At 37.4% G+C, this 21,071-nt stretch overlaps 4 protein-coding genes across 7 annotated transcripts; 2 read left to right on the forward strand and 2 right to left on the reverse strand.

Annotated features, from left to right (window-relative positions):
* Positions 1-812: 812 nt before the first annotated feature.
* On the forward strand, positions 813-8,214 carry LOC125223541 (5'-3' exoribonuclease 3-like). The gene is made up of 23 exons (XM_048126733.2): positions 813-1,131; positions 1,230-1,332; positions 1,432-1,508; positions 1,586-1,765; positions 1,845-1,964; positions 2,073-2,135; positions 2,748-2,885; positions 3,505-3,669; positions 3,863-3,940; positions 4,468-4,545; positions 4,736-4,780; positions 4,883-4,921; positions 5,017-5,112; positions 5,368-5,438; positions 5,869-5,997; positions 6,088-6,164; positions 6,250-6,290; positions 6,516-6,590; positions 6,695-6,852; positions 6,969-7,073; positions 7,165-7,240; positions 7,504-7,583; positions 7,711-8,214. Exons 1-23 carry the CDS (start codon positions 928-930, stop codon positions 7,892-7,894), a joined length of 2,382 nt encoding a protein of 793 aa, XP_047982690.1. The 5' UTR covers positions 813-927; the 3' UTR covers positions 7,895-8,214.
* Positions 8,215-8,515: 301 nt separating this feature from the next.
* Positions 8,516-11,220, reverse strand: LOC125222390 (aluminum-activated malate transporter 4-like). Its single transcript, XM_048124961.2, has 6 exons — positions 10,896-11,220; positions 10,690-10,827; positions 10,347-10,610; positions 10,134-10,270; positions 9,895-10,041; positions 8,516-9,479 (listed from the first exon to the last, which is right to left on the reverse strand). Exons 1-6 carry the CDS (start codon positions 11,218-11,220, stop codon positions 8,802-8,804), a joined length of 1,689 nt encoding a protein of 562 aa, XP_047980918.1. The 3' UTR covers positions 8,516-8,801.
* Positions 11,221-11,695: 475 nt separating this feature from the next.
* On the forward strand, positions 11,696-15,125 carry LOC125222391 (5'-3' exoribonuclease 2-like). 4 transcript variants are annotated; one of them, XM_089063010.1, is made up of 10 exons: positions 11,696-12,023; positions 12,122-12,224; positions 12,312-12,388; positions 12,468-12,647; positions 12,756-12,826; positions 13,634-13,799; positions 13,993-14,070; positions 14,570-14,647; positions 14,932-14,977; positions 15,088-15,125. In XM_089063010.1, the coding sequence occupies exons 1-5, from the start codon at positions 11,820-11,822 to the stop codon at positions 12,822-12,824; spliced, it is 633 nt and encodes a 210-aa protein (XP_088919136.1). In that variant the 5' UTR covers positions 11,696-11,819; the 3' UTR covers positions 12,825-12,826; positions 13,634-13,799; positions 13,993-14,070; positions 14,570-14,647; positions 14,932-14,977; positions 15,088-15,125. The 4 variants fall into 4 exon arrangements, with proteins under 4 accessions (XP_088919136.1, XP_047980919.1, XP_047980921.1 ...); XM_048124962.2 differs by having other exon boundaries at positions 14,932-15,125; XM_048124964.2 differs by lacking the exon at positions 14,570-14,647.
* A 460-nt stretch (positions 15,126-15,585) lies between these two features.
* Positions 15,586-20,079, reverse strand: LOC125222389 (aluminum-activated malate transporter 4-like). The gene is made up of 6 exons (XM_048124958.2): positions 19,616-20,079; positions 17,957-18,094; positions 17,599-17,862; positions 17,382-17,518; positions 17,145-17,291; positions 15,586-16,541 (listed from the first exon to the last, which is right to left on the reverse strand). Exons 1-6 carry the CDS (start codon positions 19,986-19,988, stop codon positions 15,864-15,866), a joined length of 1,737 nt encoding a protein of 578 aa, XP_047980915.1. The 5' UTR covers positions 19,989-20,079; the 3' UTR covers positions 15,586-15,863.
* Positions 20,080-21,071: the final 992 nt, after the last annotated feature.

Below are 21,071 nucleotides of genomic sequence, written 5' to 3' on the forward strand. Positions count from 1 at the left end.
GTAGATTTATAAGATGTGTATATCATAAATGACTTATTTGTTGTCAAATAGAGTTCCTAGATTCGTAATTTCAAGAGTTAACATTATAGTATTTTAATAAGTTATTCTATCATCATATAGTACAGTCCACAACGTGATTTAGATATCTAGTGAAAGACATTTTAGTCTTTTAACGACCGATTGTTGCCTGTCAACAGCCACGCCTATGCTTCATAAGCGATCGATTTTCGCCACACCTCTGTTCTCTCTGCTAGTTCTAACGACGTTTGTGCCTTCGTATGTGTCGGTAAGAATTTTTTGACTTAGGGCTTAGGTTTATCTTTGTTAAATGGACAATTTGATGTTGGTTTGTTTCGTATTGTGAGCTTAAGTTCGAGATTTTCTCAATCAAGATTTCCATACTCTATATTTAGTTGTCCCCCATGATTTAAGGGTAATTTGATGTTGATTTGCTTTGTATCCAACGTTTAAGTTCGAAAAACTTTAATCAAGGTTTCATATTGTAAATTTAATCAAGTTTGTTATGCAAAGCGTTGAGAGAATAAATAATTGAAGCAAATACCATGTTAGAGCTTAGAACATCTTAATTAAGGTTTAGTGTTAGATTTGATGGTTTGTATTGCTTGATTTTAATTTCTAATTCGATTTATAGTATACAAAGTTAATTCACTCATCATCAAATTTTGTTTAGTTGATTATGACTAGTTTTTTTTGTAACTGATTAAATCAAATTAATACTATTATAAATTTATACTATTTTATATTAAAATCGTAAATATAAATTCTGCTCATGAGCGGAATACAACGCGCGAGTTCTTCAACTCTTAAACCCTAATTCAAAAACCCTCCCCAAAACAGATTGAGCTGCAAATTTTGATCCTAATCACTGATTCAATTCAATAATCATTTCAATCTATTCTTCTCAGAATGGGGATTCCGGCGTTTTACCGGTGGCTGATCGAGAGATTTCCGCGGTCAGTTGTTGACGTGCTGGAGGATTCGTCGCCGGTAGTTAACGGAGTTAGGTTGCCCGTCGACATCACGAGGTCGAACCCTAACGGAGTGGAGTTCGACAATCTGTATCTCGACATGAACGGCATTATACATCCGTGTTTTCACCCTGAAAACGGGGTAGTTTTTTAGGCACATTGTGAAATTCATGCTAATTACTGATGTAATGTATACTTGAGCTGCTGCTATTAATTTTTGGATGTGTAATTTTGTTGCAGTCTCCTCCGAAATCTTACGATGAAGTGTTTGCCGCAGTTTTCAAGTATATTGATCGGATTTTCGCACTGGTTAGGCCTCGCAAGCTTCTGTTCATGGCCATTGGTAGGTCAAAATGTTGTGTTGCTTGCTAGTTAGTTGTAGTGTAAATAATGAAGTAGTTGAGGAAGTGGTTAATATACTATAATCTGTAATTTCTTGTAGATGGTGTTGCCCCGAGGGCTAAGATGAATCAGCAGCGAGCAAGACGTTTCAGAGCAGCTAAAGATGCAGCTGATATGGTGAATATGGTGTTTAGTTTCAGATCCACGTCTTAAAGGTTTGTTTGTCGTGTTTTGTTTAATGTGACTGCTCTCAGGCTTCTCTATTAGAGAAACAAGGAAGCGACCATGAGGAGAAAGATAAACCGGCAGAAAGTGGAGTGCTCGATTCTAACTTAATCACTCCGGGGACTGGATTCATGGAATCACTTTCATCCGCACTTCAATATTATGTACATTTAAGGATCAACAACGATCCTGGTTGGAAGGGAGTCAAGGTAAGAAATCCCCAGCTTTTAGTTAGTGTTTTCATCTCACTATCTCAGAAGTTGATGCAACTATTCCTGGTAATTGCAGGTAATCCTTTCTGATGCTACTGTACCTGGTGAAGGAGAACATAAAGTGATGTCTTATATCCGCTTGCAAAGAAATCTGCCTGGATTTGATCCAAACACACGGCATTGTTTGTATGGTTTGGTAAATTCATGGAGCGGTCTTACTTCCCCACCTCTCATTTATGTTACATTCGTAATTTCGTAAAGAAAATGTAGAATATAATGGTCATTTGTGTTGCTATTCCTTCAGGATGCAGATCTTATCATGCTTGCTTTGGCTACCCATGAAGTTCATTTCTCAGTTTTAAGGGAGGTACGATTTGTTTATTGATTTTTTATATGACATCTTGTATTATACTATCACCATTTTGTGTCTTTTTGTAAAGACAATTTTGTAGCCTAGTGTTTGCCTTTATGGTAACTTCAATCTAGTTACGTGCTTGTGTGAAAAGCTTTGTGACACTAATCAGATTCACATTAATTACTGGATCTTAATTGTTTGGAATTTAATTCCACAATAGGAAAAATTGGTTTATAAAAGCAGTTAATTGCTGATGGATTCTAAACTTATGAACTTGAAACTGGTTGTGTTCTCTGTGAAAAATATTATAAGAAAAACTTGATGACCTGTCTATGTTAATTGCATTTACTTCTGTTTCCGTAAGCATCTAATCAAACTTGCAAAATTTTCCTTTCCCTGTTATGATATACACCCACTATTTGTTCCAAGCTGATGCGTCTTTCATCTCACTTTTCTTCGCCTGGTGGTTGTAATAATATGGCCATGAGGGTGAGAAACCCAAAAGCTTATCTTGTCTCCTATTTGCATTAGTTAGGAATTATGTTGAGGAAACATTGGACTTGATCAATTGCCTGGAGGGGTGCTTTGTTTTATATCAAGCTCATTTTGGTGCTCTTGGCGTAGGATGTCCGAAGACCGCCCCCTGATAGCAAAGATCACAAGGCTCACAACATGAAGAAGGCAGCTGGAAAGACCTATTTGGAGCCCAAGGAAGTTCCTTCACAATATCTTGAAGACATCATATCAAAACAGAAGTTTCAGGTCATTTTTTTGCTATTTTTATGGTAATAGGTTTTAACAATGTAGCAGTTTAACTGTAAAAGATTGGTCAATATCATGGTGTATTGGCGAATTTCACACAACTGATACTGTATGGAGGTTGATAAGGTCACAGTTATTGCTTTTGTATCCAAGCACCCTACTTTCCTTTTCCAACATGTTTGTGGTTGATCTCAGCTGTATTTGTTTACATTGATTTTCTTATTCAGTAACCTAGGAACTAAAGCTAAACTTCTATTTCTTGAATCTTGATGTAGTAAAGCCGCATCTCTGCCTTTGTGTTTCTATCATTCTAGCTCTGATTTTTTCAATTAGTATTGTTTGCCACTTCATTGAGGGTAAAGCTATACCTTTATGGAAGCCAAATCTCTTAATTGTCGCAAGAAATTGGAACTGAAAGTCATAATTTTGTAATCATATTGATGTTTGAAAGAACCTTATAAGCTATAACTTGATGATGTTTGATAATTGGTTAATGCTTATAGCTGATGATTTGGTTTGCTTCTTAAGAAAATTATACATAATGTATTTGTTTTAATATAACGATTAGAATGCAATCATTGATTTTTAGTGTTTTTGCTATTTTATATCGTCATTTCAGTTTCTCAATGTATGGGTACTCCGGGACTATTTGGCGGAGAGCCTGAGAGTACCAGATCCAACAGTAAAATTCGATCTTGAAAGATTGATAGATGATTTTGTTTTCATGTGCCTTTTTGTTGGAAATGACTTTCTACCCCATGTGCCATCATTGGAGATATCAGAGGTTGGTATTCTGTAAATTTTGTTTTCTTGTAAATTCATTGTAGCATGAAGCTACCTCCATCATTTACATTGCACAGATTATCCACACAGTCACAATGCAATATTTCTGCCTACATATTCATCTGGGTGAATAAAAGGATCCTACTTTCTCTGGGTGTATATCTGTTTCACCCTGTTTTCCTCTGAATTTGTAGGGGGCTATCGATTTGCTTATGTCTGTTTACAAAAAAGAATTTGTCCGAATGGGTGGCTATCTCACTAATGCTACTGAGGTATATACCTATAAGTTTTTTAATTCATGTCTTTTCGACCCTCTTTTCCCCATTTTTGCGGATGGTTCACCAAACCTTTCCTGATTCCTCCATTACCTATGTGAGCTCTTCAATGGAGAATGTGATCTGTATATAAAATGTTTATATGGACTCTATTTGTTCAACTTTTCTGGTGCTTTAAAAGTGAAAATGTACCTTTTGATATTCTGTTTTCATTATCCTGATAAAGTATATGCATTTTTATGATTCACTAAAAGATTTGTGAAGTTCTAAAGTTGAAGCTCATATTAGTGAAAACTTGACCTAATAATTTGAAGCCTTTCAACAATCTATGCTGGTTGATTCTTTCAACAATCTATGCTGGTTGATTCTTGATTAAATCTTCAGCTGAGAGGCATGTCATGTTTGAGACTCGTAGGTATTTATTATTAAATGCTGGATTATTATGAATAGCATTTCTCAAATTTGCGTCCTTAAACAGTTAATCTATACTCTGGTTCATGTTTAGCTAATACCTATTTCCCTAGGTAAATTTGAAAGGAGTGGAACACTTTGTTCAGACACTTGGTTCTCATGAGAATGCAATTTTCAAGAAACGACAGCAGGTATAACCCTCATACTGGTGTATTGCTTGAAAATGGATATGCTTTTCAATTGACATGTACTAATGTTTTGGACACCTTTAAGCTGTTCTCTGTTCAGTATCACATGCTGCAAAGCTATATGGATTTTAAATGAATGCAACTGCCTTAATCTTCTTTTATGATATGTTCGTTGAATTCTTGTTACTTTCAGGAACAGTTGAACTGGGAGCATCGCGCAAGACGTTTTCCTGCCAAAGTGAATATAATCTAACAACCATCTAAATTTCTATCTGTAAATTCCCAATTTGTACTTCATCTGGTTGATTCTAAGACGATACTTTTTTGACTTCTGAATCAGTCCAATTTGCAATCTGATGCCACATTTGTGGCAGACAAGGTTCGACATCCTTTTTTTTTAATCCTCATTTTAAAACTAGGAATGGTATTATGTGAAAGGTTTCACTGACAGAGGATGATATGTTTCCTCTTCAGGTAAATCTAGGAGAGGACGGTTGGAAAGAGAGATACTACACCGAGAAGTTTGAGGCACAAAGTGATGATGACCGTGAGACAGTTAAAAAAGATGCTGTAAGAAAGCCTAGTTTCTCTATTCTGCTAACTCTGTTCTTTTAAAAGCTTTAATAGATGCTACTAGTAATTTAACATAGAACAGGGTTAATCAGTAGTTGCTATATTGCATATCTACTTGTATTGCAATTATCTATCTTTTTATTTACTGTTTTGCTGCAGATCATTTGTATACAAGCCTGTTTCTGGTGACCTATTTATGTTACTGTATATCTTTCTATGTAATTGTATATAATTCTCTTGTGTTTAACACAGGTCTTGAAATATGTTGAGGGGATATGCTGGGTCATGCATTATTACTACCAAGGAGTATGCTCATGGCAATGGTTTGTATTTTCCTCCTGTTCTTTAGGTGTTCTCATGTGAATACCTAATACAAAGATTACATAAATATTGTCCTTTTATTTTAACTATACATTGATGATTCAGTTCTAAATTTGTGGTCGTGGGTCACATATCTGCTATTGGTAAATGGCCTAGAGTTCACATTCTATTATGTGCTATACAATGCTCTCATTATAGCAACATATAGCTAAGTGCTTCAAATACAAATGATCAATGAAGATTTTTGTTGTTTATGTACTACTGTTGAGAAGATCTGATACCTAGTTATGGTTTCTTGGGGAAAACTGCTCACAAACCTAAGTTTTGGAACTTCTCAGTTGATTATGTCTAATGTTTTACCTGCTTCAAATGTTGATGATTTATTTAATCACTGAACTGACGATAACTGTACCAATTATTTCACGAAATCAGGTTTTATCCATACCATTACGCTCCCTTCGGATCTGATTTCCGAGACCTAGACCAGCTCGATATTCACTTTGAACTCGGGAAACCCTTTAAACCATTCGACCAATTAATGGGTGTCCTGCCTGCTGCAAGGTTTTTTTCTGATATGATTCTAGTAACTAATCATGTACTCTGAATTCCTGGAATTTGATTAATCTTAACGAAATCTGTTGCGGTGTGTAGTGCAGGAGCGCTTCCTTTATGCTATAGGAAGTTAATGACAGATCAAGCATCCCCTATCCTGGATCTCTATCCCACGGGTATTGTTTTCAATTAGTGCCACAAATTTCTCTCTATTTTTCTGCTGTATTACTTTATGATATTAATGTCTAATTTTTCATTTAGAGTTTGATCTGGATTTGAATGGGAGAAAACAAGCATGGAAGGTATGATTCGTACACATAGATTATGTTTCCTTTAGTAACATCTGTTCTCTATCAACAGATTCAACACTCGAGATTCATGTTGTTTCTTGGAATTCAGTTTAATCTGATTTATTTGTCCATGTTATTCGGTTGGCTGCCTATAATCCTTAAGTTGGCAAGCTGTTTTTGTCTCTTGCATTTTTATCTTTTTGATAGATTTCATATTGTTCTCTTGTTCATTGACAGGCTATTTGTAAATTACCCTTTATTGACGAGGCTCGTCTTCTTAGTGAGATTGCAAAAGTAGAAAATACATTAACGGTAACACCTTTGTGCTTTTAGCTATTGGAATAATGCGAACTTGCCTAATCTCAGTTTCATGCTGTTGTGCTTATTGAGTTTCTGAATGATATGCTGTGTTTTAGGATGTGGAGAGGCGGCGAAACACTCTGGGCGTTGATCAACTATTTATTAACATTTCACATCCTTTAGCGGCCAAAATATTGACTTTCTGGGAACGGAATAAAGATCATCCGAAGCTGCAGAGAGCTAAAGTGAGGACGCTAATTAACCCAAGATTCAGGTTAAAATGTGCAGATTTTTTTAAATATGTAGTATATATCCTAGAAGCCCTTTTTAAGCTTGCGTTGGGTCTATTTTATGTCTATTCCCTGGATTGTCATATTATACTTGTTGCAGTGATGGAATGAATGGGTACGTGTACATATCCGACAAGCCCATTTGCCCTCCAGAGATCCCATCTCCTTTACATGACATGAAGACAATCACGCCGAATAAAGTCTTGTGTGTATTTCCACTTTTCACTGTTCTTGGATTCCTGAGCTGCACACGCTTGATCTGATGAATGTGATGTTTTTTCTCGTCTTCATTGTAGGCTGGTCTTTTATAAACTTCCCGATCTTCATCCTCACATCCCTAGACCACCAGAAGGAGTTAGAATGCCTAAAAAGGTATATACTTATCTTGTTTATATTTCCTTATGTATTACGTTATCCAACAAGATTTTCATCTCAGCGGGAGGTCTTGACATTGTTCAAACACGTTACAGCCGTGTCAGGCCCATCCAGAGCTCTTAGATAGAATTTAACACCCTATTATTTTACTGCGCTAAACCACCAACTTGCAGTTGCATTGCATGTGCAGAAAATGCCATCTTTATTGCTTATCGTCAAAATACAGCTTCAGCTTATCTCAATCTCTTTACCTCGATCAGGTTATTGGCAAGCACGATTTGCTACCTCCACCTACGCTGTGGCATCAGTCGGCTGTTTCTCAGAGCAGATTTTCCACCCGGTAAAACTATCCGTTACACTTTATGTGCATTGACCCTGAAGATAGTGGCATTACAAGAGCGTATGAATAGGACAGCGTGTGTGCGTTGGTAAACGGTCTTACTGATATGTGGTTGAACTCTATGCAGGCCTGTTCCTCCAAAGTCGATTGCAGGATCGTCTCTTGCAGAAATCTGCCACAGTCTCGTTGCTAAAACTTACAGCAGCGAAGACCGAGGAAATGCCATGAAACGAAGCCATGATGCTGCTATGAATCATAGTGGAAAGAAACGCAAGAGGCGTGGTGGAAAGTCAAAAAAACGCAACGCCTAGTGCTGCTGCAACGTTACTGCAGAGCTTCAACCAAGGCGGCACATCACTCAACCCCTCATAACATGTACCTTATCTGCTAACGCAGGGTGGAAGGCTACAAGTAAGTTTTCTTGAAACAAACTCCGGTTTGTTTTTTTCTCCGATAACTGCCTTTAGATCAGTGTTGTACGTCCCTACTATTTAGCTTCAACCTATTCTTTGTAATACTGTAGTTTTTGTCATTTCTACCAAATGTTGTATCCATTTATTTGTTGTAAAATGATTTGATTCATTTGGAGTCATCAACTCAAGAAAGAAACAAAACAATCCAATTTCTTCTACTTAGTGGAGTACATAAATAGTTTCATTTATCATCAAACCAACACAAGATGCAAGATTTCAACTAAATACTCTTTTTACAATTAAAGACATTTTTAAAAAATCAATTGTAGTTTACAATCTTACAATTTTTCCAAAAGATGATTATAAACTGCCACAAGAAGCTCATGAAACTGAGTTAGTTCTATGATTTTAAGCAATAATCTGAGAACATAAACTTGAACTATCATCGTTCGAACTGGGGGTATAGCTGTATAGCCGATCAGCAATTTCTTTATATTACTGAACATATAAGGAACCATATTTCAGAGAAACAACTGATCTTATTCAATGAATAAAAGAATGAATGTTTTTCTTCTAACAAACTTAGGCCTACAAATTCCGGTGTTTCTTGGAGCTTTGTTCCTCAAGCACCACAACACGATGTTTTTCGAGTAGTTGCAACGCGTAAAGACATTTTATCTTTAGCTAAAAAAACACTGATTCTTCCTAGTCATGTTATTCTGTAACACCAAATAACCAAACCTTCTGCTTTGATGCATTGTGTTATTGCAAAGAAACGAGTTCTAGGAATGAGTCTAACCTCGCGTCAGTCTGTGCAGCACATGACCTTTAGCGTCCGAGACCAGAATCCAACAACCTCCTTCGTCTCAGCTGAATCGGCGAACTTCGCCTTCTCAGAGAGCTCTTTGAACGAGTTCACCAGATTCTGCAGCCTCGCAACGAACTCTATCAACAGAGACGTGAAATTCGCGAGGGAGAGTGCGCTCGCGCTCTGATAAGTCCTCACTTCACGCTCGCTGAACATAGCATCGCCCATAACCGAGAGGCGCGATGGCCACATAGACTGTTGTCTGAGCAAGTCCTCTCCAGAGCCACACTGGGAGACGGAGTGATGCATGCTCATGCTCGTTTGACTGGACTCGGGGTTCCTCATCGTCTGCGTTGATCTCAAGTGAGCTCCATCGCCCAGCGAGGCGTGCCTCTCATCGTTGTCTCGGAGCTCCAGAAGCATCTCGTGGTCCACTGCTTTTTCGTGCGGAGGTTTTGTAGCATCCCAGCTCTGTGCATTCACTAAGAGATACGATTTTTGATCGATCATCATCTGTAAATCCTCTGCTGCACCGTGTATCTTCTGTAACGGATCGCCGGCCGATAGTTTCTCCATCTTTTCGACTTTGTCACCGAGCATTCTTAGCACCTTAGCTCCCTCTGTCCCGACTCTCTGAATCCCGTCCTTGAACGCTTGTCTCAACTCGGACGATGCCTGCAGCATACAACAAGTTTTGAGTCAAGCAACATTATGTGTAAGAATTGAATGAAAGTAATTGATATGAAATTGAATTTTGAAGAATCTATGCACACACACTACACGTGCTATATAAAAATACACATTGCAGACACATACACAATGTGTGTAGTATGTGTAGTGCGCGTGCGCAGTGTGTATTACCAAACATTGGATTTGAAATTGAAGGCTCCAATTCCAATTTCACATCCTCAAAACGGAACCTGAAGGTTCCCAAAATGAAAACCATTTTTTTGAGTTGCTAAAACAGTAAAAAAGTGGCTTCAATCCCGTGTGTCGTGTAGAATGCGAAAAAGGGAATACATCCCGATATAAGTTCCATTACGCCGAAGCAGAAAAAACCCAACAGAATACTAACAACATACTACAATACCTGTATTTCAGACAGTATACATCCATGCATTGCCATTACCATGAATGCACAATGTCTTAACGCACCGCTCACTTTCACGTATTCGCTCCACGGATATCTATACATCTTGTAACGCCCGTGAGGCGGCTCCCAAACCGCGAACCCCAACTGTGACAGACAAAAGAGGAAGGCCGGGTAGAGATGAGTTCGTTCAGTTATGAGTCAGAAATTTTGCCCTAAACACTCATATAAAAGCCTACCAACGCCTCCTCTTGGCTAGTCGACTCAACTGCAGCCCGATATCCATTGTACAAAGGATCGTCCGAGGCCTGGTAGATCAAGATTTTCGAGGGAATCCTAGAGTACTTGACACACTGCAGGTACATATTCACACATCCTATAAATAAATGGAGAGATACATCAGTTTCAAACCGCTTCGTCTCAAACTCATATAAAGACTCAAAACGATATACCTTCGATAGAAGCAGCAACGCCCTTGAAATTTTTCACGACTAGTTTATGCAAATCTTCTCCGGCCCAAATGGGATAGACGGATACATGTACGATCAAACACACACCAGCCCCAAGAGCGCTAAGTAGCAATCGAGTAGAAGCTGTTTGAAAGAAATCTGAAGTTCCAGTTACTAGCATGAGGCAAAATGTGAGCACGAACACACGGAAGCCATACTCATACTGGAACATGGCCGGGTACAGCTTGATATAACTAGCGAGTGAGCCTGAAAATACAAAGAAAAAACACGAAACCGAGTTCTAATCTCACACTTTGAGACCAAAACACACTGATAATAATCTGACCTGCTATGAAAATGTTGATTACAACAATGAATTCGTGCCATTCGCCAGCTTTCACGGACAGCTCTCCGATGCCTAGACCCAATGCTCCGGCTGCGAATGTTCCTATCGCACGGTTAATGCCTCTGTTTAAGGTAGCACCTACCAATCAAATTCCCAACAAATTCAGACCAGAGAATCAACATTCACAATTCAACAGCAACACTCACCAATGCTATACTCAAACACAAGAACAACAGTGAGCATAGCCCAAAAATAGTTCTGGCTGACGAAGTTCGAGGGCTCTTTGAAAAAGATGAGAACCGAAACGAGAGACAAAGAAAACCCCATTTTGAAAGCAAACGCCACTTTTCTGGGGTCTGATCTTCCCATTTCATGTAGCTTCAACGCAGTTCCCCTCACATCGCTCCACCATCTCGAAATGCGATCAAAACACCCCTCGCGCACGATGTGTGGATCATCGCCTCGAGGGAGCAGCCTCTCCTTGCCTTGCTCCTCGAAGCTCTGCCTCGAAGATCCATGTTTTGCAGCCATCAATTCTGGATGATCAAATTTATAAATTGGAATGCTCTGAAATTTCTTTATTACTCCTACTATAATAATAATTGGTTGATATCTCTTAATGGCAAACTACTATTCTTTTTAAGGAAAATTAAAGATTACTACTAACAATAGTAACTAACTTACCCGTTTCAACGTTGTATTTCACTTTGATTCCTACAAGTGTGGACATTTATCTGTCATTTATGATTGGTGTATTATTAATTTATGGTCACAATAATTAATTGAAGCGATTACCATGTTAGAGCATCTGGATTAAGGTGTAGTGTTAGAATTGAAGGTTTGTATTGCTTCATTTTAATTTCTACTTCGATTCATACTTCATAGTTCAAACTTAATTTAATCATCTACATCAAATTTTGTTTAGTTTAACTAAATCAATCAAATTAATATTACTATGAATTATATTAAAATCGTAAAAATATAAATTCAGCTCATGAGCGGATTAAAACGCGCGAGTTCTTCGACTCTTAAACCCTTAATCAAAAACCCTCCCCAAAACAGATTGAGATGCAACTTTTGATGCTAATCACTCATTCAATTCAATAATCATTTCAATCTATTCATCTCAGATGGGGATTCCGGCGTTTTACCGGTGGCTGATCCAGAGATTTCCGCGGTCAGTTGTTGACGTGTTGGAGGATTCGTCGCCGGTAGTTAACGGAGATAGGTTTCCCGTCGACATCACGAGGTCGAACCCTAACGGAGTGGAGTTCGACAATCTGTATCTCGACATGAACGGCATTATACATCCGTGTTTTCACCCTAAAAACGGGGTAATTTTTTAGCCACATTGTGAAATTCATGCTAATTACTATTATAATGTATACTTGAGCTGCTGTTCTTAATTTTTGGATGTATAATTCTGTTGCAGTCTCCTCCGAAATCTTACGATAAAGTGTTTGCCGCGGTTTTCAAGTATATCGATCGGATTTTCGCACTGGTTAGGCCTCGCAAGGTTCTGTTCATGGCCATTGGTAGGTCAACAAGTTGTGTTGCTTGCTAGTTAGCTGTAGTGTAAATAATGAAGTAGTTAATTTACTATAATTTGTAATTTCTTGCAGATGGTGTTGCCTCGAGGGCCAAGATGAATCAGCAGCAAGCAAGACGTTTCAGAGTAGCTAAACATGCAGCTGATATGGTGAGTATGGTGTTTATGGTTTCAGAGCCAGGCCTTAAAGATTTGTGTGTCGTGTTTTGTTTAATATGACTGCTCTCAGGCTTCTCTATTAGAGAAACAAGGAAGCGACCATGCGGAGAAAGATAAACCGGCAGAAAGTGAAGTGCTCGATTCTAACTTAATCACTCCGGGGACTGGATTCATGGAAGCACTTTCATCCGCACTTCAATATTATGTACTTTTAAGGATCAACAATGATCCTGGTTGGAAGGGAGTCAAGGTAAGAAATAGAAATCCCCAGCTTTTAGTTAGTGTTTTCCCCAGCTTTTAGTTAGTGTTTTCATCTCACAATCTCAGAAGTTGATGCAACCATGCCTGGTAATTGCAGGTAATCCTTTCTGATGCTACTGTACCTGGTGAGGGAGAACATAAAGGGAGAACTATGCCTGGTAATTGAAGGTAATCCTTTCCTATTCCAACATGTTTGTGGACGTAGGGGTGTGCATTCGGGTTTCGGTTCGGTTTTTCGTCCAAACCGAACCGAACCGAAAAACCGAATTTAGGCAAAAATTGAAACCGAACCGAACCGTAAAACCGAAAACCGAACTTAAAAAACCGAACCAAACCGAAAAAACCGAAATTTTAAAACAAAACCGAAAAAAATGTATATATTTATATCTATAATTTATTTTATTTTATATACTATAATAGAATATAAATATATAATATAAAATTAAAAGAATATATATTATATATATATGATATAATATACTAAATTAATAGAATAAAAATATATAATAATATATTTAAAATATAATTCGGTTTTTCGGTTTTTCGGTTTGGTTTTTCGCCCAAACCGAACCGAACCGAAAAACCGAAATTTTTGTATTTTTAAAACCGAACCGAACCGAAAAACCGAAAAAACCGAACCGAATTTCAAAATTTCGGTTTGGTTCGGTTCGGATATTCGGTTTTCGGATTTTTTGCTCACCCCTAATTGAGGGTAAAGCTATACCTTTATTGAATCCAAATCTCTTAGTTGTGGCAAGAAATTGGAATTGGAAGTCATAATTTTGTAATCATATTGATGTTTGAAAGAACCTTATAACTTGATGATGTTTGATAATTGGTTGATGCTTATAGCTGATGATTTGATTTGCTTCTTAAGAAAAATATACGTAATGAATAACTCTATTTGTTTGAATATAATTATTAGAAGCAATCATTGATTTTTAGTGTTTTTGCTATTTTATATTGTCATTTCAGTTTCTCAATGTATGGGTACTCCGGGACTATTTGGCAGAGAGCCTGAGAGTGCCAGATCCAATAGTGAAATTCGATCTTGAAAGATTGATAGATGATTTTGTTTTCATGTGCCTATTTTGTTGGAAATGACTTTCTACCCCATGTGCGATCATTGGAGATATCAGAGGTTGGTATTCTGTAAATTGTGTTTTCTTGTAAATTCATTGTAGTATGAAGCTACCTCCATCAATTACATTGCACAGATTATCCACACAGTCACAATGCAATATTTCTGCCTACATATTCATCTGGGTGAATAAAACGATCCTACTTTCTCTGGGTGTATATCTGCTTCACCTTGTTTTCCTCTGAACTTGTAGGGGGTTATCGATTTGCTCATGTCTTTTTACAAAAAAGAGTTTGTCCGAATGGGTGGCTATCTCACTAATGCTACTGAGGTATATATCTATAAGTTTTTAAATTCATATCATTTCGACCCTCTTTTCCCCATTTTTGTGGATGGTACACCAAACCTTTCCTGATTTCTCCATTACCTATGTGAGCTCTTCAATGGAGAATGTGATCCATATATAAAATGTCTAGACCCTATTTGTTCAACTTTGCTGGTGCTTTAAAAGTGAACATATACTTTTTGATATTCTGTTTTCATTCTCCTGATAAAGGATATGATTTTTATGTTTCGCAAAAATAAATGTGAAGTTCTAAAATTGAAGCTCATATTAGTGAAAACTTGACCTAATAATTTGAAGCCTTTCAACAATCTATGCTGGTTGATTCTTGATTAAATCTTTAGCTGAGAGGCATGTCATGTTCGAGACTCGTAGGTATTTATTATTAAATGCTGGATTATTATGAATGTGATTTCTCATATTTGTATCCTTAAACAGTTAAACTATACTCTGGTTCATGTTTAGCTAATACTACCTATTTACCTAGGTAAATTTGAAAGGTGTGGAACACTTTGTTCAGACACATAGTTCTCATGAGATTGCAATTTTAAAGAAACGACAGCAGGTATATAACCCTCATAGTGGTGTATTGCTTGAAAATGGATATGCTTTTCAATTGACATGCACTAATGTTTTGGACACCTTAAAGCTGTTCTCTGTTCATTATCACATGCTGCAAAGCTATATGGATGTTTAATTGAGCTTATTTTTAGCCAGGCAGTTTTGTACTTTGCTCACTACTTGATCAGCATATTCTTAATTGAGGTGGCTGATGGATTTTGAGTGAATGGTTGCTGCCACAATCTTCCTTCTTTTATGATATGTTGGTTGAATTCTCATTACTTTCAGGAACAATTGGAACTGGGAGCATCGCGCAAGACGTTTTCCTGCCAAAGTGAATAATATACTATAATCTAACAACCGTCTAAATTTTGATCTTTAAATTCCCAATTTGTACTTCATCTGGTTTATTCTAAGACGATACTTTGTTGACTTCTGAATCAGTCCAATTTGCAATCTGATGCTACATTTGTTGCACACAAGGTTCGACATCCTTTTTTTAATCCTCATTTTAAAACTAGGAATGGTATCATGTGAAAGTTTCACAGGAGGATATGTTTCCTATTCAGGTAAATCTAGGAGTGGACGGTTGGAAAGAGAGTAAAATGATGATGACCGTGAGACAGTTAAAAAAGATGCTGTAAGAAAGCCTAGTTTCGTTTAAATACTCTTATTACAATTAAAGACATTTTTAAAAAATCAATTGTAGTTTACAATCTTACTTATGAAACTGAGTTGGTTCAAATCAATTGTAGTTTACAATCTTACTTATGAAACTGAGTTAGTTCCTCATCGCCACTTCTTGTTTCGTTCTACGATTTTAAGCAATAATCCGAGCACATAAACTCAAACATCATCGTTCGAACTGAGGGTAATAGCCAGATCAGCAGTTTTTTTTTGTGCTAATTTCATGATATTACTAACATATAAGAAACCAGTAGATTCTAACGTATTTAATTTTTGTTGTTTTTCAATAAATAAAAGAATGAATGTTTTTCTTCTAACAAACTCAGGCCTACAAATTCCAGTGTTTTCTTAGAGCTTTGCTCCTCAAGCACCACAGCACGATGTTTTTCAAGTCGTTGCAACGCATAAAGACATTCTAGCTTTAGCTAAAAAAACACTGATTCTTCCTAGTCATGTTATTCTGTAACACCAAAAAGCTAAACCTTCTGCTTTGATGCATTGTGTTATTGCAAATAAATGAGTCTAACCTTGCGTCAGTCTTTGCAGCACATGACCTTTAGCGTCCGAGACCAGAATCCAACAACCTCCTTCGTCTCAGCTGAATCAGCGAACTTTGCCTTCTCAGAGAGCTCATTGAACGAGTCCACCAGATTCTGCAGCCTCGCAACGAACTCTATCAACAGAGATGTGAAAGTCGCGAGGGAGAGCGCACTCGCGCTCTCATAAGTCCTCACTTCACGATCGTTCAACATAGCATCACCAATGACCGAGAGGCGCGATGGCCACATAGACTGTTCCCTGAACAAGTCCTCTCCGGAGCCCCACTGGGAGACGGAGTGATGCATGCTCATGCTCGTTTGATTGAACTCGGGGTTCCTCATCGCCTGCGTTGATCTCAAGTGAGCTCCATCACCCAGTGAGGCGTGCTTCTCATCGTTGTCTCGGAGCTCCTGAAGCATCTCGTGGTCCACTGCTTTTTCGGGCGGTGGTTTTGTAGCATCCCAGCTCTGTGCATTCACTAAGAGATACGATTTTTGATCGATCATCATCTGTAAATCCTCTGCTGCATCGTGTATCTTCTGTAACGGATCGCTAGCCGATAGTTTCTCCATCTTTTCGACTTTGTCACCGAGCATTCTTAGCACCATAGCGCCCTCCATCCCGACTCTCTGAATTTCATCCTTGAACGCTTGTCTCAACTCGGATGATGCCTGCAGCATACAACAAGTTTTGAGTTAAGTAACATTATATGCGAGAATACGGTTTAATTCGCGGGCGAAATTACATTAAGGGTTCGTTTGGTACACAGAATTAAAAATTATATGGAATTGAATTCTAATTTAATTCCAAATCCTATGTTTGGTAAAATAAAGTAATTGATATGAAATTGAATTTGAAGAACTTATGCGCACACACAATACATATAATAGACATATAATACACATTGCACACACACACACACAATATGTGTGTAGTATGTGCAGTGTGTGTGCATGCAACGTGTGTAATACCAAACATTGAATTTGGAATTGAAGCCTTCAATTACAATTCCACGTCCCAATTCTACCCAAACGGAACCTAAAGGTTCCCAAAATGAGAACCATTTTTTGAATTGCTAAAACGGTAAAAACGCAACTTCAATCCCGCGTTTGATGTACGCGGCTTCAATCCCGTGTGTGTTGTGGTCGTGCAAAATGGGGAAAAAGGAATACATTCTAATATAAGTTCCAGTGAAAACGCGTTCACCAAATGCGGGTTCAAAACCGCACACGCCAAAGTCGAAAAACCCGAATACTAACAGCATACAACAATACCTGTATTTCAGACAGTATACATCCATGCATTGCCATTACCATGAATGCACAATGTCTTAACGCACCGCTCACTTTCACGTATTCGCTCCACGGATATCTATACATCTTGTAACGCCCGTGAGGCGGCTCCCAAATCGCAAACCCCAACTGTGACAGACAAAAGGGGAAAACCGGGTAGAGATGAGTTCGTTCGGTTTTGAGTCGAAAATTTTACCCTAAAGTCATATAAAAGCATACCAACGTCTCCTCTTGGCTAGTCGACTCAACTGCAGCCCGATATCCCTTGTACAAAGGATCGTCCGAGGCCTGGTAGACCAAGATTTTCGAGGGAATCCTGGAGTACTCGACACACTGCAGGTACATATTCACACATCCTACAAATAAATGGACAGATACATCAGTTTCAAACCGCTTTGTCTCAAAAGTCAAAACATATAACGAAAAAACGATGTACCTTCGATGGAACCAGCAACGCCCTTGAAATTTTTCACGACGAGTTTATGCAAATCTTCTCCGGCCCAAATGGGATAGACGCATACATTTACGACCAAACACACACAAGCCCCAACAGCGATAAGTAGCAATCGAGAATAGGCTGTTTGAAAGAAATGTGAAGTTCCGGATACTAGCACGATGCAAAATGTCAGCAAGAACACACGGAAGCCATACTCGTACTGCTTCATGGCCGGGTACAGCTTGAGATAACTAGCGAGAAAGCCTGAAAAACGAAGAAAAACACGAAACCAAGTTCTAATCTCACACTATCGAAGTTTTGAGACCAAAACACGTTGATAATAGCAAAACTGTCTGACCTGCTATGAAAATGTTGATTACAACAATGAATTCGTGTAATTCACCAGCTTTCACGGACAGCTGTGCGATGCCTAGAGCCAATGCTCCAGCTGAGAATGTTCCTATCGCACGGTTAAAGCCTTTGTTTAAGGTAGCACCTACCAATCAAATTACAACGAATTCAGACATCGTTAAGGATGTGTTAAAACACTAAATTGCAACCGAAATGCACCTTCAACGGGTCGAGGAATCAAGAGCTAACTAGAGAAAGTGTCTGAAACATCAAGACTTACCAAACCAAGATAGAGATTTGTTCACATGTCATGACTGAAAAGCAAAGAACCAAACTTCAAAAACTAAAATTTATGCTGTTATAACAATTCAAGATCAACCAAGCATTAAATTTGGAGCAGAGAATCAATATTCAAAATTTAACAGCAAACACTAATGCTAAACTCAATGAGAATAGTCCAAATCGAATTCTGGCTAACAATATTCGAGGCTCTTTTTTAAAGAAGCTCCCATTTTGGTAGCAGACACCAATTTTCTCGGGTCGGGTCTTCCCATATCACTTAGCTCAGCTAGAGGGAATGGCTCAAACAACAAGACTCACCAAACCAAGATAGAGATTTTTTCACATATAATGATTGAAAAGCCAAGAACCGAACTTCAAAAATTAAAATTCATGCACATACACTAATACAATACTTCTACAAACCTCAACCAACACAAGATTTGGTCATGTACATGTTTTTAACAGCTGCAATCTACTGAATTTAGAGCAGAGAATCAACATTCAACATTCACAATTTAACAGCAACAACCAATGCTAAACTTAGGCGCAACAACAACAACCACAGTGAGAATAGCCCAAATTGAATTCTGGCTGATAAAATTGGAGGGCTCTTCGAAAAAGACGAGAACCGAAACCAGAGACAACAAAGACCTCATTTTTGCATCAAACACCACTTTTCTCGGGTCGGATCTTCCCATATCACATAGCTAAACTAGAGGGAAAGAGATTTTTTCACATGTCATGATTGATTAGCAAAGTATCAAACTAAAATTCATGCACATACACTAATACAATGCTTCTATAAACCTCAACCAACACAAAAGTTTACCAAGCACCATGTTTTTAGCAGCTATAATACACTGAATTTAGAGCAGAGAATCAACATTCACAATTTCTCAACAGCTACTACCAAGACAAAGATTGAATTTTTGGCCAATTCAAAGGCAAGAGCATGATTCAAGAAACACTCACAAGAGCTCAAATTTATGCACGCACACTAATATACTCCATCCGTCCCACTATAACAGTCCTATTTAACTTTTACAATGGTAAGTAGGTCCCACATTCCACCAACTTATTCCACTCACCTTTTGTTATAAAACTAATAATATATATATAAGTTGGACCCAAGTTCAAATAACTTTATTCAACTCACTTTTCTTTACATTTCTTAAAACCTACCTGTAGAATAACTAAATAGGACTCCTATTCCAACACAAGCATGTTTTTAACTACAGCTACAATCCACTCTATTTTAGAGGCAGAGAATCAACAATCACAGTCCAAGATAAAGATTGAAATTTTTGTAGGATTGCTAAACTCAAACACAACAACAACAACAACAGTGAGAAAATAGCCCAAATGGAAAAAAAGCAACACTCACCAATGCTAAACTCAAACACAACAACAACAGTGAGGATCGCCCAAATCGAATTCTGGCTGATGAAATTGGAGGGCTCTTTGAAAAAGATGAGAATCGAAACCAGAGACAAACAAGACCCCATCTTGACAGCAAACACCACTTTCCTGGGGTCTGATCTTCCCATTTCACGCAGCTTGAACTCAGTTCCCTTGACATCGCTCCACAATCTCGAAATCCTCTCTACCGAGACTCGGAAAATGCGATGGAAACAGCCCTCGCGGACGATGTACGGATCGTCGCCGAATCCCGCCCCGGAATTTTGCTTTCTGGAGAGCAGCCTCTCCTTGCCTCGCTCCACGAAGCTCTGCCTCAGAGATCTGTAATTTGCTTCCATGAATGTTGGCTTTAACGACCGAGAAGCATAGGATGATCAAATCTTGTCTCTTTCTTTCGATCAAGTGGTGTAGTTTTTAAAAAAAAAAATTTGGAATGTGTATTGATATTACAAATGCTCTATTTTATTGATCCACTCTTCAAATTTTGTTTTATTACTATAATAATAATAATAATAATAATAATTAGTTGATATCTTAATGGTGAAGGGACATAGTATGATTTACTGAGTGTGATAATTATGGTTCATGCAAACATATGAATTATGAAGCACAAATTCGACGTATTAAAGATTACTCCATTAATGTAGCACTAAACTTACTATTTACGACGCCGTTTCAACGTATTTCATTTTGATTCCTAGAAATCGATTCATTTTCCTCAGAGACAAAGAAAAAAAACGTTGAAAACATTAAAAGATTCAACCTTTATCTTTTACAAGTAAAAATAAATAAATGGGCAATGCATGGGGTCTAATACTTTATAGATGTGGTGATGAATAAAATGATGATTACAATTAATGTCGCATATGCTTCAATTTTCAATGTCAAAAGTGATCCCAGAAGAGTGATGCTAAATGGCCATAATGTGGCCAGCCACACACTTCAAATATTAATAGAAAATCAGTGTAATTAATGCTAATTCAACATAATTACTTCTATCTCAAAAACAACAAATATGTTAAGACAATTGTACCCTTTTACTTGAAATGTAAGAGTACTTTGATAATATGGAGTATATGAAATACGATGAGGTTTTATTTAAAATTGAATAAGATATAATAATCAGGTAATTTGATAATATATATGTATATACGTTTAGTTGCATACTTTAAATATTTTTAATTATTATATTTCATAAATTCATCGGTTTTATTTTCTTTTATTATTAATTTATTTTTAGTAACCATTTTAGTAAGATATAATAATCAGGTACGGATGATATTATGTTTTTTTTTTTATTTTAATAAAAAATGATGTGGTAATTATACAGTTTATTACTCCTAGTTAATTCAAATTATTATGAGATTATAATTTTTTAGAATAAAATAATTAAAATAGAATATAACCTTAAATTATACGAG

This window comes from Salvia hispanica, chromosome 1 (assembly GCF_029641045.1).
Source record: "Salvia hispanica isolate PSC_SH4W2 chromosome 1, Shi_PSC_v1, whole genome shotgun sequence".
Classification (NCBI taxonomy): domain Eukaryota; kingdom Viridiplantae; phylum Streptophyta; class Magnoliopsida; order Lamiales; family Lamiaceae; genus Salvia; species Salvia hispanica.